Raw genomic sequence first — 25,569 nt, forward strand, 5'->3', positions numbered from 1 at the left:
TGGGGGGGGCGGGCGAGAGCGGGAGGGGGCCGTCCTCGTGAGGAGGACGAGAAGGAAGCACCATGACGTCCATCCATTTCGTGGTTCACCCGCTGCCGGGCACCGAGGACCAGCTCAATGACAGGTAATCGGCCGGCGGGCGGCGGGCTGGGGGAGGGGCGCCCTCCCTCCCCCCTCCCCCACGGGGCCACGCCGGGGCGGGCGCCGGTGTTTACGCGCGGGTCGTCCGGCAGGCTGGGGGAGGGGGTCGTCATTGCTCCCTCCTAGGCCCCTTCCGGGCCAAACTTCTCATCGTGGGGGCTAGGGACCGCGGAGGGGGGAGCGCGGTGTAGACGGGGCCCGCGGTATAGACGAGAGAGCGCGCTGCAAACCCCCTCGCTGCCTCTCGCTGCTTCCTCCGGAGAGGAGCGGCGTTGAACTCGGCGGAGATGGTCGATGCGGGCACCGGGTCTCGAGGGGTGGGGGCCAGGTTGTAATTACCGCCCGGCCCAGGCCGGAGGAATCCATATTAGTCAAAGTTGAATTGAGACAGACAATGCGGATGGGGGATGGTGGAGGTAAAAAGAGAGGGAAGAGGAGAAGCGGGGCAAGGGGCCGGGGGGTAGGCTAGGCTGGGCTGGGCTCGCCTGGGTCTCGGAGCTGGGTCTGGTGGGGTGGGCTGCCAGCCCTGGGGATCCGGTCGGTAGTGGGGCTGGGTGAAAAACCGATTCCCAGCAGGTCGCGGCGAGAGGGGGGGGAGGGAGGGTGGAGGAGGGGGAGAGGGAGGAAGCGCCATGATTATTGTTATTATTATTAAATTTGAGCCCCTGCAGTGAGGTTTGCCTGCCCCGGGAGGGATAAATTCAGGCGGGGGTGGGGAAGTGGATTGGATTCTCTTTGCTCTGTTGAAATGGTACTGGCAGCTCCTGCTCTCAGGCCTTGTTGTGGGAGCTTTTTTGTTTCCTTTTTTATTCTAATGATAGTGTTTTCCTGAGTTGTAATTTGACAGCTGAAAACCGAGCGTAGAGTGTCAAAGGAAAACTCTTACGTTTGCAGTTCGCAATGCTGCTTTTCTTAATACGCTGTAAATTTTTGGGTTGGGTTTGCTATGGGCGGAGGAGGAATTATGATTTATTTTTTATTTATTTTTTTTTCTCTCATAAGAATGTTTTGGTTTGGATTCCTCTTCTTCCCTCCTCCACCGTTCCTTGCCAGTTTAGGATATTGAATTGCAGGGCCGCATGCTCTCCGGGAACCGAGATAAAGCCGGAAAAGTTCCTTCACTGTTGCAAAACAGACTCAGGAGGTTGAGGAGGCCTCCATTAAAGCATGCCTTAGAATCTCAGACTCCGAACTAATGATGGGATAAACGTCTAGAGAATCAGCAAGTAGGGCGGTTTAAGCTTCCCTCCTCCCCAGTGCTTTCGCAGCGGCCTATATTTCTTTTGGGTATAGGCCATTCCTTTGGTCCCCAGTTTAGAAGTTAGATATAATTTTTGCCAACTGACCGGGTGACTTAAGTTGCATGACGCCCTGTTTGTCATGCGCTTCCCGGAGGGAGGAAGACTGACTTGCTGCAGATACTGGCTTCAGTCTCAGTGTGGGGCGGGCAGCTTTTAAATCCGGAGCTGGCTTTTTTAGTTTCTGGCGCTGGGTTCGGATTTGTCAAATCTTTGCCGAGGCCATATTGTATTTAACAGTTTGTGAAACTTTGGAACTACTTTTTGAAAATACTAGCTAATTGGAGTTGTCACATAGTTTCTTTAAATGTTAAAATAGTTTTTAGATTATTTAACATTTTATTATGCGATTCTCTGATTTTATTTCACTAGAGATTTTTTTTAAAGACTTAAGATGTTTTTTGTGTGTGCAAATTTTTGAACCAGGCCAGTAGTGAGGATAACACTTCTGTTGTAGAACCATCTCAGTAATGCTTGTGGTATAACTTGGCTTAGTGTACCAAGGAGGAAATAGGAATGTTCTCTATATTGGTCCTAACTTTATGCCCTAAGCATCCTGACTTCCTTATGCGACTGACTTTTCTTGCCAAAACCTATTCTACAGTTGTGCTGGGCACTTTGATTCCTTTTTGAGCATTCCTTTTGCTTTTATCCATTTGAGAAAGTTACAGGGAAGTAATTTTTTTTTTAAAACTACTGTTTTTATTTTTTCAATTCATAGTATAACTAGCTTTGGTTTTGATCTTGTGTCAGTACGCAACACTAGTATTTAGATCATTGTGAGTTTTCATTTCACAATATAGGGGAAAAGACAAGTGGATTTGAGTTATATTACAAGCGCATCAAAGTGGCATGTATTAGAAAAAATAGAGAAGTTCTGTAGGTAAAATTTTAGGGACTGTATGTGATTGTATCTAGTAGCTATGAACATGTCTGTTCTGTGAGGCTTATAAAGGCAGCATTTGAGACAGTCATGAGCGATAAATTTCGAGGCAGTTACCTTGTCGCAGGAGCTGTTTTGTGTCTCCCTTGCAAAAGGGAAGATCCTCTTTGCATACCTAGTTGTAAAGTAATGGAGTCAACTTAACTGCTTGAGAAAAATGTTTTCAAAAGAGTAGCTTTTCTGGAAACTTAATTAACCAGAACAAGCAGCTCAGAATATTTTTGTTTTCAGATTAAAAGCTTTGGTGAGTTTTAGTAATTTTGTTAATAGAAAAAGGATGTGCCCCTGTGGTTTGATTTTGATAGACATGAGAAATGTGCCTGTGAGTCACAAAATGATAGATGATAGTTTTGAATGAGAAAGGGTATAAGTGGGTTATTGTTAGACAGTATGGTACTACATATAAATACCTCAGTTAAAGATAACTTTTTGGGCCTCAAAACATCATCTTCTTCAAATACGTTTTTCTGTTTTTTTCCCCCTCTTTTTTTCTTTTTAGAGAGAGATTTTTGCTATAGGGTGCGTGTGCTTGCTGGAGAGAGACAGAGACAGAAAGCAAGAAATCACCCCCAGGGAGATGGCCATGCTGCAAATCCCTTCTTCTCCATTCTTCTCTTGAGATCTTGCGTGCCCGGCATGAGTTTTTTTTTTTTTTTTTTTTTTCCTGTCTATAGGGCGTGTGCACTCGCCGACATGAGTTTTAAGCCACCAGGTCTGGGACACGAATCACAGTCAACTACATGGGAATCCAGTGACATAACCATTACACCATCTGCTGTTCCCATCTTTTTTCCCGTTTACCCCAAAATAAAGTTATCTTTTTTTAAATACTCACATCGCATTAAAAGTCAGAATATTTAGTTCAATATAATCTGACGTCTCACAACATCTAAAATAATGAAACATAGAGACAGCTATCTGATTTTTTTTTCTTAATCTGTATTAACAAACATGTTAATAACAATGGGATAGTGGGCAAAAAGTAGAGGAGAAGTTCAGAGCCTGGCATATTGCTGTGGCCTTCCTACATGATTATAAGGTCCCTGACACAGATTTGCAGAGCCCTCAGTAAATATTCATTGAGTTGAATTGGAACCATTCAGGGCTCAGATACTTTTGTGAAAATTGTGATTTTTTTTTTTTTCCCCTAGTGAATTTCCTGAGTGGTTCTGCATAAAGCATTGTTAGCAGGATACCCAGAACATGGTACAGCATGTTGAGGTTAAAGCTGGAATTGCTTGTTTCCTAACACTTGGAATGTGCCTGAGAAGTCATGAAGACCTGTCCTTCACTAATGAGATGAAAAATAGACCCAGAAATTTATGGAATTTTTCCAGGGATACACAATGAGCTATTGACAGGCACATGGCGGAGGAACCCATGATGGGTCTTCTGCCCACCCACCTTCTTTTTTTTTTTTTTTTTAAAAAAAAAAAAGATCCTGAGCTCTTTCTGCTATTTGGTGAGGTCCATATTCCTGAGTATTTCCACTGTTTCAGGCATTCTAGCCTTAGAGCAGCCACCTGTCTTACTTTACTTTTTTTTGGCTATAGGGCATGTGTGCTTGCAGGAGAGAAACAGGATAGACAGACAAACAGAAAGGGAAAGTGCGAAATCAGCCCCCCACCTCAGGGGGGTGTGCAGATTGCCACCCTAAAGTCCCTTCTCCTCCAGTTTCCTCTCAGGATTTTGGGCATGGACAAGTGCCCAGCATGATTTTCGGGCCTCCTGATCAGGGTCTTGGACAGTGGACTTGGTCATGTGGGATCCAACTGCCTTAACCTCCATACCACCTGCTGGCTCCTGGCTTAAAATTTTTATTTCCTCCCTTCCCTCTACCCCTTCTCTAGTACTCCAGCTTGACTCAGGGCTTTTGTCAGGAAGCTGGTTAAACTTAACCCTTATAAAGTGCTAAATTAGGAGAGGACCTTTTCAGGTGATGCGGGTATAGTATGACTAGTCTCTGACCTGAATTACTCCTCAGGATGCAGTTGAGTTACAGTATAAACCAGTTCTCATTGTTTGTCTATATGTGGAATTTTCCTACCAGCTTTTGCCTTTTGGCATTAGAATGTGTTGTGCAATTATCAATATAAGTCTTTTTTTAAACGAATTATTTTATTTAACTTTATTCATTCATTTATTTTTAATTTGACCAGAGAGGGACAGAAAGAAAAAGGGAGGGAGGGAGGGCGAGAGAGGGAGAGAGCGAGCGAGCAAGCAAGCCAGCCACCAGGTCCGGGACTTGAACTGTGGTTGACCATGTGGGAGTCCAGTGCCCTTAACCACCATGCCACCTGCCAGCCCCAGTATAAAGTCTTGATTGAGATTGTCCTGTCAAGAATTCTTCTCCAAGGATTTTCCCCCTTTAGGTTTCTTAAGGCTACAGGTAAGAATGATACTGGAGTTTGAAGCTATATGCTGGTAGGCAAATCATGTAACATTGTAGTACCTCAGTACCTTCTGCACCCCCCAGCTCAGTCTCTAAATTAGGCATTATACCCACTCCAAAGTCAGGGATGAACAGTTGAAATAATGGATAGAAAGCCACAAATAATATGTGGCGTGTGTGGAAGATATTAGCAGTTCTTTCAACTGCTTTTATAAGTTGCCTGTTTGCTATATAGGAAAGAAGAAACTCAAAGAAATTGCCCTAGAATGTCCTTAGCATTGAGTGCTAGAGTACTGGTTCTCAATTTAGGACTGTTTTGCTCCCCTGCACATACCTGAAGAGTCTAGAGACATTTTTTGATTGTTGCAGCAGGGCCGTTGCTATTGGCATGTAGTTGATGAAGGCCGAAGATGCTGCTGAACATCTGTAATGAACACTGAACAGGCTCCTGCCAAAAATGATCTGTTGTAAAATGTCAGTTGTACTGAGATTGAGAAACCTTTGTCTTCAATTCTCTTTAGTAGATATAGATGTAAAAATAAATAGTAATGACTTCTTTAATTTGCCAGGGTACATGTGTGCTCTTTGGAGGTGGGGGGTAGTGAGAAAGCACCTCTGGTAGGGCATGGTCATTCTGCAATCCCTTCTCTGTCTCTCCCCTGCTTCCCAATTTTGGGCACGAAGCACATGTTGCTGGTGTTTTTCTCAAGCCACTGGGTCTGGGACTGGATTCACGTAGTTGATCATGTGGGATCTAGTGCCTTAACCAGCAAGGCCACAGGCTGGTCTGGAAATGAATTTTATGAAGAATAATTAAAGCCCTAAAACACAACTATTACAATTAAATAAAAGTTGAAATCAGCTCCTTGGTAACTAGACAAGTACTCTGTAGCCACAGTAGCTAGCTACCTGCTACCATATTGGACAGCACAGATACAAAACAGTGCCATCAACATTTAAAGTTCTGGTGGATGGTGTTAACATAGTGTGTTTTTGTACAGTATATGGCATTTAGTATGTGCTCATTACTTTTCTTTTAGCTACTGATGGGTTTAAAGACTCATCCTCATCCCCTCACTAGGAGCCAGAAAATGTGCCAGGGATTATGTGGAGCTGAACAAAGGTGGTGGGTAGGTGTTCTCAGAGTTGAAAGCTGCCTGAAATTTCAGCATGTTGCACAGAAACAACAAACGCAAGAATTAGGCTGTGTGGGTTAGAGTGTTGTATCACCAAGTCTGTTGGAAATCTCACTTTGATTATAGAGATTGTTACCTGGGAGTAGCAGCTGGCGTAATGGTTACATCGCTGTACTCCCATGTCAACTGCAGTTCGAGTCTTGGACCTGGTGGCCTGAAACTCAGGTTAGGTGCATGGGCTGGGTGCATGTGCGTGCGTGCCCAAGATCCTGAGAGGAGGATGGAGAAGGGATTGCAGTGTGGCCATTCCCTGGGGAGTGATTTCTTGCTTTCTGTCTTTCTGATGAGTGCACATGTCTAGCAAAAAAATCTCTTAAAAAAAGAGATTGTTACCTAAAAATTATACTAGAAACATTTACTGGAAAAGTACAGTTGTGCTTAGGTAAAATGAAGTTACTTAGGGAAAGGGTATAAAATAGCGAAATGAAAAATTGAAGATCAGAATAAACAAGGACTTATCAGTTTCATAAATTAAGAAATCAGTGACTAGATCATAGGCCTAAGAGTAAACACACTCGGGAAGGAAATTACATAGTATTCAGCAGTATAACTGGGAATAATGGAATGAAATTAGAAAAGGTCAGGCTTTTTTCCTTTAAAATCAGATTATTTAGGAAATAGTTTATAAAGGAAAGTTTAGTCACTGAAGAGTTAAATTATTACTGTTATTTTGCCGTGAGGTACACGTGCTTGCTGGAGAGAGACAGAGAGAGGAAAAGTGAGAACTCACCGTACAGAGAGGGGGATGGTCATGCTCCAGTCCTTTCTCCATCCTCCTCTCCATGTTTTGGGCACTCAGGCACGCACATGCACCTGGCATGATTCTTAAGCATCAAGGTCCAGACTCAAACTATGGTCAGCCATGTGTGATCCAGCACTTTAATCATCATGCCATTTGCTGGGCCCAATAAAACAATCTTTAAAAGAGACTTTTGACAACTATTGGTTAACAGAGACCACTGATGCTTTTAAGTGATTGTTTTTCTCTGCTTATCCATTGTTCTTATTATGTGGATTAGAAAATAACTGAGAGGGAGTACTTTGCTGTGGGCAGCAAAATCTTTCCTCTCCGTAGGAACCACTGTTTCTTTGCCTCCTGTAGTTGCCAGCAGCAGAATGAATCTAAATTGCTGCCATATGCGTCTGATGATTCTGTTAGGATTCGTTCACTGCTGAGAAGCTGCAGACCCAGAAATGGGCATCTTTAGTTGAGAAGAGCATGGTCTGCAGGTCACATATGACATGTGGTCTGTTTTTGTCGACAGCTGTTCATGCTTCCATTTCTGAGAGCTACTGAAGAGTACGTACATCTAGAGATCAGAGTTGGTATGTGGTTAGTGTCATCCCATCTCAGAGTGTTTTAGGTTTCATGAAACTCAGTTGGGTTGTGGGGATTTTAGGGAAGATAGTATTTTGTTGTTGTTTTGGAAATTTAAACAGTCTTTTCAGTTGACATGAAGATTTAATATTCCTTGGTTAAATTTTATGACATTCTTGAGAGGTGATAACATTTTTTTTTTTTGAAGGGGATGATATATTAAGCCTTTTTTTTAAATGGAAAGTTTTCCTGACAGTAACATTGACATTTCATAAGAGTAATGTAACCTAACTAAATTATGATAAAATAATTTATCAAGGTGGCTTTTTTTCAGTTAAGACTCCTTGATTTAAAGCAGTGCTTCTTGGGACCAGCAGATGGTGTAATGGTTATGTCGCTGGACTCCCACGACAACTGCAGTTTGAGTCCAGGGCTTGGTGGCTTAAAACTCATGCCACACATGCGTGCATGCCTAAAATCTCCAGAGGAGAATGGAGGAGAAGGGATGGTGGCATGGCCATTTCCCCTGGGGGGAATTTCTCCCTTCTGTCTCTCTGGCGAGTGCATACACCCTATAGCAAAAATTTCTCTTAAAAAAAAGCAGTACTTCTCATATTGTCTGAATGGACCGTAAGCAACATGATTCCTAGTGCTTGATGATCAATATATAAAAGGCTCTTCACTTTTTTTTTTTTTTTTTTAAGTTTTTGTCATTAGGGCACATGAGCTGGCCAGAGAGGAGAGAGACAGAGACTGTGAGAGGGAAAGTGGGAAAGGGAGAAATTACCTCCCAGGGAAGATGGCCACACCACAATCCCTTCTTCATTTTCCTGAGATTTTGGGCATACACATGCATGTGCCTGGTGTGATTTTTCAAGCCACCTGGTCCAGGATTTGAACCATGACCAGTCTAGTGGGGGTCCAGCCACTTTAACCACCTCGCCACCTGCTAGCTCCAAGCACATACTTGAGTTATGTATAGTCACAGGAGTGAAGCTGATCCACAGACCAGTAGCAAACTGAAAGACTGGTGAAAAAGTGTACTGATTTTACAAATGAATTACATGTATTCAAGGTCAGAAAAGCACATTGCCATTTAGTGTCAGATACAAAAGCAAATACCTGTTCTTGCTCACTCCAATTTATGTTCATCCACCCTCATATCAAACACTGACTAAAAACCTGAACCACTGCACAGTATATACCTGCACAACTTAAAATCACCACCTAAAAACACCGAGTTTTCATTAAAGTTGTGTCTTCTGGGGCCAGAGATGGTGTAGCAATTACCTCGTTGGACTCCCCCATGGCGGACCATTGTTGAGTTTGGCCCATGTACATATTTGCCATGCTGTTGCCTTCACAGAGTTTGACAACAGCGTTAGATTAGTTTTCCTTGCTCAGTAACTAATGGTTGTATGCCTAGTATGTGCAAACACTGAGTGAGGCCAAGGATGGCTGATATGTTTCACTTGCACCGATCCTTCCTGGAACTTTGGATTGAGAAGTGTTTGGAACTTTCTGGCTCATTGGGAAAGTTTGGAGTAAAGTTATAGATTAGTGTGCTCAGAGAGTGGCATAAGGTGGGTGTGCCATGTATTGTTTTTCTAACTTTTTATTTTAGAATAGTTACAGTATGGGTTCAAAAGAAGTTGCAGAAATAATAAAGTGCCATGTATTCATCAGCTAGCTTCTCCTAATGATAAGATCTTAATTATGTCATATATTTTTGACATCCTTGCTAATGTACTAGAGAGAGAGGAGAATTTTCCTCATGAGTGGTTTTTTTTTTTTTTTCTGGAGAGGTTTTTTCGCTATAGGGCGCGTGCACTCGCCAGATAGACAGAGAGACAGAAAGTGAGAAATCACCCCCTAGGGGGGATGGTCACGCCGCAATCCCTTCTCCTCCATTTTCCTCTCGGGATCTTGGGCACGCACGCACACGCGCCCGGCATGAGTTTTAAGCCACCAGGTCCGGGACGCGAACCGCGGTCAACTACGTGGGAGTCCAGCCACATAACCATTACACTAACTGCTGGTTCCCCCTCATGAGTGTTTTAATTCTCATAAGATAGCAGATTAGAAGACAACTTTTTTTTTTTAAAGAGGTTTTTGCCTTAGGGTGCATGTACTTGCCAGGGGGACAGGGAGAGAGATAAAGGGAAAGTGAGAAATCATCCCCCAGGGAGGATGGCTATGCTGCAGTCCCTTCTCCATTCCCCTCCTGGGATTTTGGGCATGCACTTGACACACGGCCCTGGTGATTTTCAAGACACTGGGTCCAGGACTTGAACAGTGGTCGGCCATGGGGGAGTCCAACGAGGTAATTGCTACACCATCTCTGGCCCCAGAAGACACAACTTTAATGAAAACTCGGTGTTTTTAGGTGGTGATTTTAAGTTGTGCAGGTATATACTGTGCAGTGGTTCAGGTTTTTAGTCAGTGTTTGATATGAGGGTGGATGAACATAAATTGGAGTGAGCAAGAACAGGTATTTGCTTTTGTATCTGACACTAAATGGCAATGTGCTTTTCTGACCTTGAATACATGTAATTCATTTGTAAAATCAGTACACTAGGTCAGTAGGATTTTATTTCCCCCACTTCTGTTTCCATACCTTTAAAATTGTAGTAGGGAACAGTTTTTTTGTGTTGTAGTCTGTCTCAGAGATAATGAAGTGTGAGTGTAGTTATTTGTGATTTCTTTTACTTGATTCTGTTGATGCATTGGGAAAAAATGAACGAGGTAAGTGGGAACAGAAGTTTTACTCTTTTATTCAATTCACAAAATACTTTGTCAGCTACATTGTATACATTGGGATACAAATATGATTGGCCTCTGTTCTCCTGGAGCTTTCAGTTTAATGGGGAAACGACATGTAAACAAAGAATTAAGTGCTAATAGATAATGTAAATGATAGAGAAAAATGATCTAATGGTTGAACTGTAGGTGCTTAGGAAGAGCTTTGAAGACAGATTGCAGGGTGTGGGGACTGGTTTATCCTCTTTGGCTCTTTTGAGCCTAGTGAATTTTGTTTTATAGGCATTGAAGATACCATGAGTAATGAAGATTTGATCATAGGTGCCTGAAATGATATTGATAATCTCTTTTTCTGAGGGGGGTTGTTTTATTTTGTTTCATTTTTTTTTTCTTTTTTTTTACTTAGGGTGGGGTGTGCTTGCTGGAGAAAGAGAGGGAAAGTGAATCACCCACCAGTGGGGATGGTCACACTGCATTTTCTTCTTCTTCGTTCTCTTCTCAGGACTTTGGGCACACACACACATGTACCCAGCATGTCCCTCAAACTCCCGGGTCTGGGACTCGAACTGTGTAGTCAGTCACGTGGTATTTAACCACCCTGACCTCATACTTCTGCTGGCCCTGATATACCTATTTTAATGGATATAGAATTTTCATATCAACCTTATTCTTTTAAGACCCCAAGGTGAGATGAAATAATCAAAAATACATTTCTGAATTCAGATGTATCTGTTTAATCCTTAAACTTTTGTAATAAATTTTTAAGTGTGGCAAGGTTTGTTTTACAATGCTAGTGTTCATTGTCAAGTATTGTTAATCTTACAGAATTTGAGAGGGATACCATGTACCCGAAAGATGTTATGTGGCGTAGACAGGTCCTTGTGGGGTCAGAGCTCTGAGAACTGGAAAGACTGGAGTTGGAGTTAAGAGGCTTGTTCCTTTTTCTAGCCCGTCATATAATCTTGGGCGAGTCATTTTCCTGCAGTGAACCTCCGTTTACTCATTTGTAAGATGAGGGGGTGTATTTGATGTCTGCATATTCATTTCAGCTTTGAATCTGTGTGACTATAGGCCTGTAGATACTCTTTTGTATAAATAGTTATATTGGATAAATGGTGGCCAGTTCTGGCATTGCAAGGTTTAATTTGTGTTTCCTGTTTCATACTTTTTGTTCTACCCTTTTTGGACTTGTTCTGATAGGAATTTAGGTAGGAGTAGTAGACAGAGAATGAGCTTTCTAAACTCATGACTACCTTACTAGTTTAAGTGGAGGAGCCCTTTCTTAAAAAACAGCCCAACAAGCAGGCCGTGGCGTGGTGGTTTAGGCCCTGGATTCCCACATGGCTGACCACAGTTTGAGTCCTAGACCTGGTGGCTTGAAAGTTGCATTGGGCATGCACACGTGCTTGCCCAAAATCCCAGGAGGAAAATGGAGAAGGGATTGCGGTCTGGTGATCCCCCCTAAGGGGGTATTTTCTCACTTCTCTTATTGTATGCCTCTCTCTTTCTGACAAGCGCACATGTCTTATGGCAAAAATCTTCACAAACAAAAAACAACCCCAGCTGTTCAGTATTTTTTTTGAAGTTTATTTATTTCTTCCATGAACCAGACAGACAGCACCCCAAGCAGGGTCTTCACACTGTGATCCACCCCCAGCCGGCCCAGGATTGTGAGCGCTCATGTACCTAGTGTATGCATACTCAGGGAGGTCTCTCTGGCTGTGAACCTGGATGCTTCCATGTGGGTCAGCCTTACAGAGTGTCATGCTTTGCACTGAGCCATCATTCAACCCCTATAATTTTTGTTCATTTATATTTTAAACTGCTAGGGATAGTGTATTTGTAAAAAAAAAGAATTATTAGGACCAGCGGATGGTGTAATGGCTATGTCGTTGGGACTCCCATGTAATCGACTGGGGTTCGAGTCCCAGACCTGGTGGCTTAAACTCACACCAGGTGCATGTGTGTGCGTGCCCAAGATCCTGAGAGGAGAATGGAGGGGAAAGGATCGCGGCATGGTCATCCCCCTTGGGGGATGATTTCTTGCTTTCATCTCTCTCTGTTTTTCTGGCAAGAGCACATACCCTGTAGCAAAAAAACTCAAAAAAAGATTTATTTTATTCCATCTGTTATTATTTTTTTTTTTTGAGAGAGAGATTTTTGCTGTAGGGTGCGTGTGCTGGCCAGAGATAGAAAGCGAGAAATCACTTCCCAGGGGGTTGGCCATGCCACAGTCCCTTCTCCTCCATTCTCCTTTTGGGATTTAGGGCATGCACATACATGCACCCAGCATGAGTTTTAAGCTCCTGGGTCCATGACTTGAACCACGGTCAACTATGGGGGAGTCCAGCGACATAACTATTACACCATCTGCTGATTCTCTATTGTTACTATTTTTAATTGGGGGGGGGTTGATTTCTCACTTTTTCTCTGGTGAGCACACTTGCCCTATGGCAGAAACCTTTAAAAAAAAACTTTTTCAAGATACCTGTTATTCTGTATATTATTCTGTATAATAATATTGATATTACCTTGTGACATGACACTGTTAAATAGAAAGCCTTTTTTCTTCCCCCATAATTTTGCCAGAGAACATACATGCTCACCCAGGAGAGAGAGAGAGAAAGAAAACACCCCCATGGAGGATGGTCATACTGCGTTCTGTTCTCCACCTCTCCATCCTTTTGGGGTTTTGGTCGCTCACATTGAAGAACTATTGGAAATGAGGTCAGGATAGTGGTTATATGGTAGGCTGAGAGGCTGGTAGACCTGTGGGGTGTTAAGAAATAGAAGAGCTTCGGGACCAGCAGTTAGCATAATGGCTATGTCGCTGGACTCCCTCGTAGTCGACTGCGGTTTGAGTCCCGGACCCGGTGGCTTAAACTCATGCCGGGCGTGTGTGCATGCGTGCCCAAGATCCCGAGAGGAGAATGGAGGAGAAGGGATTGCGGCGTGGCCATCCACCTTGGGGGGTGATTTCTCGCTTTCTGTCTTTCTGTGTCTGTCTGGCAAGTGCACGCACCCTATAGCGAAAACCTCTCAAAAAAAAAAAAAAAAAGAAAGAAAGAAAGAAAATGGAAGAGCTTCTCTAGGCAGGTTGAACAGAAAATAAAAGAAAGACCCAGAGGTGAGAGAGTGCAGTGTGTTTCAGGAGTGAAAAGAAGCTCAGAATGTTTAGGGTGATGAGGAGCACTAGGGTATGGTAACTTGAATAGTTCTCTTATAGAAAAAGATACCCTGTTAACTGTCTTTAATAATTACTTTGGTGCTAGGTCATAAATTGACTGTAACCTGGTTAATTTAGTTAGTAGGACTTAGAGTAACTGAACCATTCCATGAAGATGTGAATTCCATACCAGTTCAGACTGTTGCTTTATTTCATGGCTACTAATAGCATCCTTTACTTCTGTCCAGCCATGTTATAGGTGTTCGCTATTATTGCTAATGAGGATGAATAGGCTTGCATGGATGATGGTTGAGGTTCAGATGTTTCACTGCTACTGGGAAAACTATCACAAATCCTGCAGATGGGGTAGAATATCATTGAGATGAACAAAAGATGGCACATTTTTCTTAGAAATTAAAAGCCTGTGGTACTAACCATGTTAAAGACAAAAGTGCTGAAAGAAAGCAACAGTGTACTTTCCTCTGGTTTATGGGTGATTACTTGTGACCATTTCTTGCTGTGTTTCAGTACTTTTTTTTTTTTTTTTTTAAAGAGAGGTTTTTGCTATAGGGCGCATGCGCTCGCCAGACAGACAGAGACAGAGACAGAGACAGAAAGCGAGAAATCACCCCCTAGAGGGGATGGTCATGCCGCAATCCATTCTCCTCTATTCTCCGGTCCAGGACTCAAACCGCGGTCGACTACATGGGAGTCCAGCGGCATAGCCATTATGCTAACTGTTGGTTCTCTGTTTCAGTACTTTTTATACTTTTAAATGAGTGTGGATTATTTTTACTGTAGAAAAAGAATAAATTTCTAGGCAGGTGTTTTGTTTTAGTGAGCTGTTGAACTAAAATAAGAATGTGCAAAGCACTGAAGCACTGGTTGAGGCCCGCCCAGCTGCTGTAGCACGGGAGGTCAGCGCTGCTGTGCCATGCTAGAGCCCTATGGGGGGCTTGGGGCTCTGGTCCTGGGTTGCGCTGAACAAGCTGGGTGTGTATGCCCATAATCCTGGCTGACTTAAAGGCTAGTGGGGGAAGGGATCTTGGCACGGTGAGACCCTATCAGGAGTATGTCTCTTTCATGAAAGAAAGAAATAACTTAAAAAAAGTGATTTAACTTCATCTGAATTAGTTCATTAGCGTTTTTCTTCTCAAAACTTCTTACATAAAATATAATTCTTTGTGTAAGACTAATTGAAGGATGATTCTGTAAGTTATTATTTACTTATAAAATTTTGCCAGAGGGTTCCTGGGGAGAGAGGAAGAGAGAATGTGAGAAAGCACCCCCATGGGGATTGGTCATTTGCAATTCCTTCTCCATTTCTTCCTCCTTTCTCGATTTTTGATAAGCGTACACACACCCTGGTATGTTATTTCAAGCTCCCTAGGTTTGGGACTTGAACTGTGCTGTTGGCTATGTGGAATCCAGCCCCCTTAACCACCATGCCACAGCCCACCCTAAATTGTTACTGTAAAGATTTATTTTAATCTTTGATATTGAGGGAAGCCCAGGAGTGTCAGATACCTGTGGGCATAATTTCTGATTCGTGCTTACTGAATATTTGTTCATATTGTTCCCCCAAAGGAATAATATGTAATGAAAGCCTTTTGGCTTTTGGTCAATAATTTATCATTTTCATCTTACATTTAGAATTCACTTATGGAAAAGATAGCATGTGAAAAACATTGTGGGAAAATTTAGTTAAGCACTTTTTTTTTTTTAAATAAATCGACCAGTTTTTTCAAATTAACTTAAATATAATTAACTCCCAGAAAACCCTTTTTTAATTGCTAGAGGGTGCATCTACTTCCCAGTAAGAGAGAGAGAGCCCATGTGTGTACACTCACGCCCGTGTGCTTGTTGTGAAAGAGTGCACGCACTCCCTTTTTTTTTTTGGAGAGGTTTTTGCTATAGGGCGCATGTGCTCGCCAGACAGACAGAGAGAGACAGAGAGACAGAAAGCGAGAAATCACCCCCCAGGGGGATGGCCACACCGCAATCCCTTCTCCTCCATTCTCCTATCGGGATCCTGGGCATGCACGCACACATGCCCGGCGCGAGTTTAAGCCACTATGTCCGGGACTCGAACTGCGGTCGACTATGTGGGAGTCCAGTGACATAGCCATTACGCTAACTGCTGGTCCTCCAAGTGCATGCACTCCCTAATGGGATGTGGCCAGGCCACAATCCCTTTTCCTCCATTTCTCCATCTTGTCAGGATTTGATGCATTTATTCACATGTACCTGGCATGCTTTTCAAGCTTCCTGGACTGGGATTTGAAGAATGTTGGGTCTCCTCAAGGACATTGCTTAGCTGTTGTGCTACAGAGCCAACCCTTATGGAAAACATTTTTTAAAAATTTGACTTACGGGCCTGCAGGTGCCATGGTGACTAAGGGCGCTGTACTCCCACATGGTCGACCACTGTTTTGAGTCCCGGACCTGCCAGCTTGCTTTCTCTTTGTCTCTGGTCAAAATTGAAAAATAAACATAATAAAGAAATAATTCTTAAAACAAATTTTTTGATTTAAAGTTTAATTTGTTCAGTGCTAGTCTACAAATATTGGGTGGTTGTTTTAGAGTAGATACTTGGACTGAATCAGTTAAAAAAAAATTAAATCTGCCACAAATTCCTTCCCCCATGGAGCTTACATTCTAGTGACGTAACTTTTTTTTGCATGGAACACCTCTTTTGAAATCCGTGGTGTTTAATTTCTATATGTTTCAACTATTTGGCATGTATTCTTATTAAATATGATTATCAGTTAAGAATGGTGGGAAAGCCCACTGAACTATTTTTTGTGATCTTCCTAATGATTTATAAGCACTGTTGTGCTGGCGCAGTGCTGCACTTTAAACTTGGCCATCCTTCAGTTCCAGCTTGCGTGTGATACCTGGGGAGCTAGGAGGTGACTTTTTTGACATTTGTAAGTAGCTGAATATTAGTACATTTGAACTTCAAAAGTAAGCAAAAGTGCTTTTTTTGTTGTTTTTTTTGTTTGTTTGTTTGTTTTTGTTAAGAGAGATTTTTGCTATAGGGCATGGGTGCTCTCCAGAGAGACAGAAAGTGAGAAATCACACCCTGTGGGGATGGCCATGCCTCAGTCCCCTCTCCTCCTCTCTCTTGAGATTTTGGGTACACTCACATGCGCCCAGCATGAGTCCCAAGCAGCAGGGTCTGGGACTCAAAAATCATGGCCAACCACTCGACATAACTATTATACCATCTACTGGTCCCAAAAGTGCTTTCTTTTAATCAAGATTAATTCTTAGAACTATGTTCAAATTTTTGAAGTAAAGAACAATTAGGTGTATAGTTGTCTTTTTAAAAATATAATAATTCTAATACCATTGAAAGATAGCACTTGGGACCAGTAAGTAGCATGGTGGTTAAGGTAATGGACTTCCACATGTTTTAAATCCTGAACATGGTGGCTTTCTGTCTCACGTTTCCCCTCCCTCTTTCTGCGCCCTATAGTAAAAAAGTTTTTTAAATTAAATTAATCTTACACAAATTTTTTACAAAGCACATTATAACCTGATTTTTCCCCCCCTGCTCTGTATTTCCTGTAGGAGGCCTTTCTTAGTCATCCTTTCCTCTGTATGTATGTGGGGAGGTATTTTTGGTGAGATTAATTTTTTAATTATTTTTTAAAATTTGCTACACAGTGCACATGCTCATTAGAGAGAGAGAGAGAGAGAGAGAGAGAGAGAAAGAAGCAAACCTCCAGGTCTGGGACTTTTACTACAGTCGGCCATGTGAGAATTGAGTGTGTTTACCACCATGCCACCTGCTTGCCCCAGAGATTGATTTTAATATATTTGTTTATTTGGTTTCTGTCAACATTACATTGTAAACATTTCAAACATGCAGAAAAATTGAAAGAACAAATATGAGCTATTTCTACTTTCTGAAATTGTTAATGGTTTGCCATATTTGCAAAATACACATATAAATAACTTTGTGAAATTATTTGAAAGTTGCAGTCACTGTGATAGAGTCTGTTACCAGGTGTGATTATTGAGAATTGATCTGTTGTATTAGTTCCTAGGGTACATAAAAAGTGTGGTGTTTTTGTTCGTGTGACGATTGACTTTTATTTTGAGCAAAAAATTGCTATTTAGATGAGTCTGGTTAAATAAATCTGTAAATCAGATACTTGAAAGAATTTTTCTAATTGCCAGAGAGATCACCTATGCTTGCCAGAGAGAAAAGGAGAGATATAGGGAGGGAGAACCCCCCACCCCAGGTGTGGTCACACTCATAACCCCTTCTCTGCACTTCTCTGTCACTGTTGGGATTTTGGGCATGCACATACACACACCTGGCATGTTTTTCAAGCTGCTAGGTTTGGGATTTGAACTGAGGGTTGACCATGTAGGGTCTAGTTCTTGTAACCATTAGCCATGAAAGAAATGTTTAAGAAAGTTTACAGTGTAGGGACCAGCAGTTAGCGTAATGGCTATGTCACTGGACTCCCACGTAGTCGACTACGGTTCGAGTCCTGGACCCGGCGGCTTAAACTCATGCTGGGCACGTGTGCATGCTTGCCCAAGATCCCGAGAGGAAAATGGAGGAGAAGGGATTGCTGTGTGGCCATCCCCCCTGGGGGATGATTTCTCGCATTCTATCTCTCTCTCTCTGTCTTTCTGGTGCGCGCACAGGCCCTATAGCAAAAACCTCTCCAAAAAAAAAAGAGTTTACATTGCAAATTAATGTGAAGTTTTGCCCTTTATATATATATATGTATAGTACAGTTAAAAAAAGCTAGTAGGAAGATAACTGATAAATGAGGCTTTTATTTATATATCAGTGGAATCAGGACTACAGAAAAGTTGAGATTCTTTTTGATCATCCTGATTTTTTTTTTATAGCTGCGCCATAAACTATTTTAAGCCTAATGGATAAAACAGTTGTCATTATTTCACAGTTCTGGGGATTGACAGTGTTCAGTTATGTGGTTTTTACTGTAGGTTTTTTTTTTTTTTTTTTTACCTAAATGCATTTGCAACCAAATAGTAGCTGAAGTCATCTTTCCATAGAAAACTTCTTTAGGGAAGACTCAAATACTCAAATAAATGGTTAGGGGCGTTGGGACAGCTGGGACTCCACACGTTTCTCTCTCTGTAGTTTCTTCAGCATGGAGGCTTCAGGGTTGCTAGACTACTTATGTGGTAGCTCAGAGCTTCAAAGGCATGTATCCTAAGAGGAGCCAGGCTAGAATGCCTTTTTATGACCTAGCCTTAGAAGTCCTGCAGCATTACAGCTGCAGCATCTCTCAGCAGCCAGTCATAAGGCTTGCCCATATTTGAGGGAGAGTAATTAGACTCTACCTCTTGAAGGGAGGGCTGTCAAAGAAATGTATAGATAATTTTAAAGCTACCACAACCATTAAAAAAGATGATAAACTAATAATAGTAAAGTATTATTCAGAAAGATTGGAGTACTGTGAATGTTTTAGAAAAGATTTGTACCATATATTTGAAGACAGAAACACTAAAGACTTGATATTTATGGCATTAGACATAACAACATAGTTTGTGGCAGAGTAAATACTAAAGAACAAATTATTTCCAGATCGAAGTATTGAACTTGACAGTTGAACAGTTTAATGCCCCAGAGGCCCCCCAAAAGCATCCAGTTCAGAATTGGAGCGAAGTCAGTATAAATATATTTCTTTGACATCTCTGGTATTATACAGTCAGGTGGTTGATTGGATGCATTATTTAGGAAATGTGAAACATTTGACATATTCTGAGACATAAAGGTTGAAATGTGGGCTAATGATTAATTTTTTTTACAGTGATTGCTCAAAACTCATTTTATTTCCTGAGAAATTTCTGTGGATAAAAACTATTCAGCTTCATCATTCATTTGATTAGTCAGCTCTAGAACGGAATGTTTTCTACTATCAGAAATACAGCTGCTCTGAAATGATGAGGTTTTACTGCTACTGCATTTATTTATTTATTTGATCACTTGCAGGCCCACTATGTGTCATGCGTTGTCTTAGGTCCTGGGTATGTCATGCCATTCAAAAGAAACCTTGATGTCAGTTCCAAGAGGAGAGCTCCAAAAATCTTCAGGGTTGGGAGCAGCATTGTTGAAATAAATGTGTAGCTTGCCAGCACGGTTAATACAAGGTCTGATTGCATGTAAATGTTAATTAGAAATCAGTATTATTGTTTCATAGCTTTGACTTTTTTACTTGTATTATTTATGGTCAGTTAGAAAAGGGGTATGTGCTGTTTTTGTTAGTGTTTTGCGGTTTTTAAAAAATGGAATGTGTGTTGAAATTGCAGGATGTTTTGTGGCAATGTGAAGAAAGACCCTGCGTGTATTAGGCTGTCGGGAAAGTTTTGATGTATTTTTCTATGTAAAAAATCCATCGTGACTTTCTCGATGTCCCAAGAGTTTGAGCATACAATACCTTTGGTTGTTTTGTCTATTTCTAATCAAATCTATTTTTGATCTTCCCTCCAAAATCTTATCGTTATGAGATTAGGATGCAGGACTACATAGTTTCTAAGGGCCCTTAGGTCTAACATTCAAAGGGGAAAGAGGTAGAAGTTCTAGATGATGATAGGAAGTGTCAGTGATGTGTCAGATTCAGTGAATCATTTTTTAGACTTTCTGGAAGTCAAGAAAAAAAAACATGGCCTAAAAATTGACAATACTTACTATGTTGTATCACAGAAAAACTTTTTTCCTTTTTTTTGTTTTACTTTTGTCTACATTTAATTTATGCTAACTTTATTCCCATGCCATGAGTTTTTGTTTCTTCAGTTCTTTTAGGATATCTTTTCCTTCTGTGCACTTCCTCTTCTGGTTTAGGAACGATTTGCTCCTTTTCAGTGAGGATCATCTCGATGTGGCAGGGGAGCCTCACCTATGGGTTAATGCATCCGTGAGCTCTGTATGTACGACAGTGCATCTTTGGTGCCTTGTTCACCTGAATGTGCTCAGTGATCAGAGAATCGACATCTAACCCCTTAAAGTAAACACAAAGATTTGAACCTCTTGACTTCCATGACTTTATGGGGTTCTCTGGGTCAAGCGAATAGCGAACCATTTTCAAAGATCATCTCAGGCCACTAACGAGAAGAGCGAACCTTTTTTCCTTTCTTATCATGTTCTGAGATAATATTTGATGAATCTTTTTTACATTAGAGATATTTAAAAACCCAGTAGACACCAAGTTTTATTATCAGTGTAGAAGTTTTTTTTGACTGTGTTGAATGTACTGGTTAAAAACAAATTGGGCCAACTCCATGGTCTGGTGGATAAAGCAGCCAGATCTCCCATGGCTGACCTTGTGATTCATGTCTCAGACCTGGTGGCTTGAGAAGCATGTCAAGTGTGTGTGCATGTGTGCCAAAAATCCCAAAGGGAGAGATGGAAAAGAAGGGATTGGAGTGTGACCATTCCCGGTGGGAGGTGTTTTCTCCTCTCTCTCTCTCTTTCTGGCCAGTATACGTATCCTGTAGCAAAAAAAATGAGAACAACAAAAAGTAAAATTATATTGTCTTGTTGTTTTATGGGGACTCTTTTTGTGGCTTGAGGAGTGTGACTTTCTGGGTTAAAATTGTACCGTGTTTAGAGGCTGATCAGATAAACTATGAGATTCACTCATTTTAAGTATTATGTTTAGCATTGTTTACACCTTACTATGTATGTATACATGTAACTCTGTTTTTTGAGTATTTATCTCATTTAACATCCTGGCAGGATGTTGGGAAGGAAATTGAGATGGTTTCCAGGCTATGTGGCAGTGAAGACATGGGTCTCCAAGCACAGGCCTTTAGTTATTAAGTCACAGCAACAGGCTCTGTTGTTGAGACTAGTGATGGGACACATGTGGACGGAAAGTTTTCAACATTGTAGATAAAAACAAAGTTTCATAATAAAGGACACAATAAAGCACATAAAGTGTTCCTTTTTTTTTTTTTTTTTTTTTTTTTTTTAAAGATTTTTACCATAGGCCATGGGCACTTAGTGGAGACAAAGCAAGTGAGAAATCGTCCCCTAGGAGAGATGGGTATGCATGCAAATGTGCTTGATGTGCTTTTCAGGCTCCCGGATCCAGCACTGGAACTGTGTAGCTAGTCATGTAGGATCCAGCACCTCGATCAACAGGCCACCTGCAGGTCCTAAAGTGCTCCAGCTTTTTTTTTTTTTTTTTTTAAGTATAATTTTATTTGACTATTTATTTAACTTGACCAAAGGAGGAGGGATGGAAGGAGGGAGAAAGTGAGAAAGCAAGCTGCCAAGTGAGCACTTGAATGCAGACTCAAACTGCATTTAGCCATGTGGGAGTCCAGTGCCCTTAACCACCATGCCCCATGCCACCTGCCAGCCCTAGCTTTTTTTTTTAATATTCAATTTTATTTTTTCAGTCAGTCATTTTCATTCGACCAAAGAAAGACACACAGAGAGAAGGAAAGTGAGAAAGCAACCCACCAGGTCCGAGACTCCAACCATGGTTGGCCATGTGGGAGTGTCCAGTGCCTTAACCACCATGCCACCTGCTGGCCCAGCTTTTTATTTTTTTAAGTCAGATTTTTGCTATAGGGTGCATGCACTTGCTGGAGAGATGGAGACAGAAAGTGAGAAATCACCCCTCAGGGGGATGGCTATGCTGCAATTCTTTCTCCTTTAGTCTCTTCTTAGGACTTTGGACATGCACATACATGCGCTGAGTGTGTTTCAAGCTACTGGGTCTAGTACTCGAACCTCAGTCAGCCATGTGGGAGTCCAGGGACATAACCACTATGCCATCTGCTGGTCCCCTAATGCTCCAGCTCTTAAAAGTAGCACATTAAGAACTAACAGGTGGCGTGGAGGGTTAAGGTGGCTAGATCCCACATGGCTGTCTAAGCATTTTGAGTTTGAGACCTGGTGTCTTGAGAATCATTCTGGGCATGTGTGCATGCATGTACAAAATCCACAGAATGGAGACCGTAATGCTATGTGGCCATCCCCCCTAGGGGATGATTTCTTTCTTTCTCTCTCTCTCTCTCTCTCGTGAATGTATACACCCTTAAAAAAAAAATAAAGTAGCACATTAACTGTTGTGTCTATGTGAATACGTTTTTAAAAATTGCTTTAACGTTTTGATCTGTTGGCAAAGGACAGAATCGTCATTACCTATATTTTCTTTCCTCTGCCTTGGGGTTTGATGGAAGAGAGGGAAGTATGTTCTCTCAGAAAGTTCATGGAAATGTGTATCATGAAAAAACTGCATGGATTTCTGGGTTTTTTTGGGGGGGAGGCACCATTTTTCTACAAGCTGTTTGAAGTCCTGTTGCATAAAGTAAGTGATAGCTGTCATGCTCAATTGAGTGCTAAAACTAGCGTCATTTTTAATTTACGATGCCAATATGTCGGTACCTGTTTATGGAACTCTTCTCTCTCTTTTTTTTTTTTTTTTTGAGAGGTTTTTTCTCCTTTAGGCGCGTTTTTTTTCACTATAGGGCGCGTGCACTTGCCAGACAGACAGACAGAGACAGAGAGACAAAAAATGAGAAATCATCCCCAGGGGGATGGTCACGCCGCAATCCCTTCTCCTCCATTCTCCTCTCAGGATCTTGGGCACGCATGCACACGGGCCCGGCGTGAGTTTTAAGCTACCAGGTCTGGGACGCGAACCGTGGTCGACTACGTGGGAGTCCAGCGACATAGCCATTACGCTAACTGCTGGTTCCCTGGAACTCTTCTCTATCTTAATATGCTTGGTTGGTAGTGCGAAATGTTGGGCTATGGATGTATCAGAATTATAACCGTAGTGGCAGTGAATTATTTACGTTCTTTATATATTCAGGTGTTAAAGATTTTGTGTAGTCAGATTCTGTTTTTTTTTTTTAATATTAGTTTCTTTAGTCAATCCATGCAATTACCTATATTGTACTGAATACCCAGATGTGCAAAAAATTAAGTCACAGGCCTAATTGTTATGTAGCTTACTATATGATTGGGAAGGTAAAATAGAAATGTGAAAGGTATCAGAGAGAACAGTACAAAGCAGTAAATGACTTGCACAATTTTGAATAGAATTGATGAAACATTCTGGAGAAGCTCAAAAGAGGAAGTGTTCACCTACTGTAGTATCCTAGCTAGACCCTTTTTGTAGGTATTTGATGTGTAACTTGGATGGGGTAGATGTGGGTAATTCTAAACGTAAATTTGAAGAACTTAATTGATAACCAGGTTTTGATAGATGCCATGACTTAACATAATTTTTATAGTAAATATAAAGTATATCTTAGTTTATATAAGCATCAATTATGATATTTGATATTGTTATGTGTTAGTTGTGAGATCTAGTTCAGATGTCAGTGCTTATTTTTTACTGGGGTTATAATGGTAGATAGTTGGATTAATTTTTTGCTCTCTTCATTCAAAGTGGTGCTGTACATAATAGTGGATCTAATAATAGCAATTCTACATCTCCACACTCTTTTTTTAAATCAGTTCCTATTTACTAGTTCCTTTTATTTTTTTCAGTCAGAAGCAATAATGGTAGAAATAGCAGAAGCACCTAACATTTTGTACTAGCCTCTGTACTAAGCATATTATGTGCTGTGACATTGCCTTGATTCAAATGTCTAAGTAGACTTTGTCATAATAGAAGTGAGTTTATGTCCTGAATTACTCCTTGGTATGTGTTGAGGGACTCAGCAACTCTTTCTGGATATTTCAGAGCAAAATTCTTGATTTAGTTTGAAGATCAGACTTTTATGTCCTGATTGTTGTGGTTAGAGTTTTTTGTTTTTTGTTTTTCTTTTTCGGCTTGTCTATTTTATAGACTCTGGTCAAGCCAGTAACTTGAGAAACCAAAGAGAGTTTAGAGAAGTAGGGTCAAGGCCTTTTTAGATTTAGTGATTTTGGGTAGAAATTGCAAGACACTTAAGCTTGTGTGCGTTTATTTTGGTCTTTGCTCTGTTCTTTTTTTTTTTTTTTGGAGAGATTTTCACTGTAGGGCGCGTGCGCTCGCAGACAGACAGAGAGAGACATAGAGACAGAAAGCGAGAAATCACCCCCCAGGGGGGGATGGTCACGCCGCAATCCCTTCTCCTCCATTCTCCTCTCGGGATCTTGGGCACGCACGCACACGCACCTGGCGTGAGTTTTAAGCCACCGGGTCCGGGACACGAACCGTGGTCGACTATGTGGGAGTCCAGCGACATAGCCATTACGCTAACTGCTGGTTCTTCTTTTTCATCCCAAGTTCTTGTCTTCCTACTGCATAATAGCTATTTGTCTATCTTTTCTACCCTTGACCAGAACATTCATAGCCTGCAGCAGTCTTTTGAGTTCAGTGCTATTTTGGCTTCTGATTCTCTCTGCTTGATACTTCTCTACCCCTACTCTCTTGCCTCTCTCATGTCCTGAAAGCTTTTAGGGACTTGCTTCAACCCTGATGTTGAGAAATTTCACATTGATGTATCTTAATGTAGGTCCTTTTCTCATTCTTTATGTTTTGGGTCCAAACACTTGGTTGATTTCTTTATTTGGGAATCTAGTATTCAGTTTTAGAAAATTTTCTTATATTATTTCTTTTAATACTTTTTTTCCCATCCATTTTCTCATTTTTCATTTTTTGAAACTCCTGATGGTTGAATGTCTGACACTCCATTTGCTTGTCTGCTCTTCTTAACTTTTATTTTCCATCATATTGACTTTGTTTTATATTCTGTTGAAGACTTTTTTTTCTCTTCTTGGGCCAGTTTCGCCAGAGAGGGAATCCTGGAAGGTAAGAGTGTGAATGCAAGCATTCTGAGATGGGGGCTGACCGATTCCTCATTTCTTCTTCCTTTTTTTCTTTTTATTTGTTAGAGTTAGGACAGAGAGAGAGAGAGAGAGAGAGAGAGAGAAGGAAGAAAGCACCCAGTGGATTGTGGTTATATCTCCATTTCCCCATCTGTCCGAGATTTTGTGCACACACGCGCGTACACACCTCTGGTGTGCTTTTTTTTTAAAGAGGTTTTAGCCATAGGGCGTGTGTGCTTGCCAGAGACAGACAGAAGCAGTGAGAAATCACCCCCAGGGTGCATGGCTACATCGCATTACCTTTTCTTCCATTCTCTTCTTGGAATCTTAGACACGCACGCACATGCGATGCGCCCAGAGTTATTTTCAAGCCACCAGGTCCAGGACTCATATCAGTTGGCCATCTGGGAGTCCAGTGATGTAACCACTGTGCCATCTGCTGGCCCTGGCGTGTTTTTCAAGCTGCTGGATCTGGGATTCTAATTGCACAGGTCAACTGTGGGGGATCTGGCTCCCTTAACCACTAGGTAAAAGGGCCAGCCCTGATTCCTCATTTTGATAAACAGCTTTCACTTTTTCTTC

The 25,569-nt window shown here is 41.5% G+C and overlaps 1 protein-coding gene across 4 annotated transcripts in view; it reads left to right on the forward strand.

Annotated features, from left to right (window-relative positions):
- Positions 1–6: 6 nt before the first annotated feature.
- UBR5 (ubiquitin protein ligase E3 component n-recognin 5) overlaps positions 7–25,569 on the forward strand; it is a gene marked incomplete in the record, with an annotated part of 156,005 nt that continues 130,442 nt past the window's right edge. For all 4 annotated transcript variants that reach the window (XM_014586650.1, XM_014586652.1, XM_014586651.1 and 1 more), the window contains 1 exon segment: positions 7–124. In XM_014586650.1, the coding sequence (XP_014442136.1) occupies positions 63–124 (62 nt within the window).

Source organism: Tupaia chinensis, unplaced genomic scaffold, assembly GCF_000334495.1.
Source record: "Tupaia chinensis unplaced genomic scaffold, TupChi_1.0 Scaffold000154_1, whole genome shotgun sequence".
Classification (NCBI taxonomy): domain Eukaryota; kingdom Metazoa; phylum Chordata; class Mammalia; order Scandentia; family Tupaiidae; genus Tupaia; species Tupaia belangeri.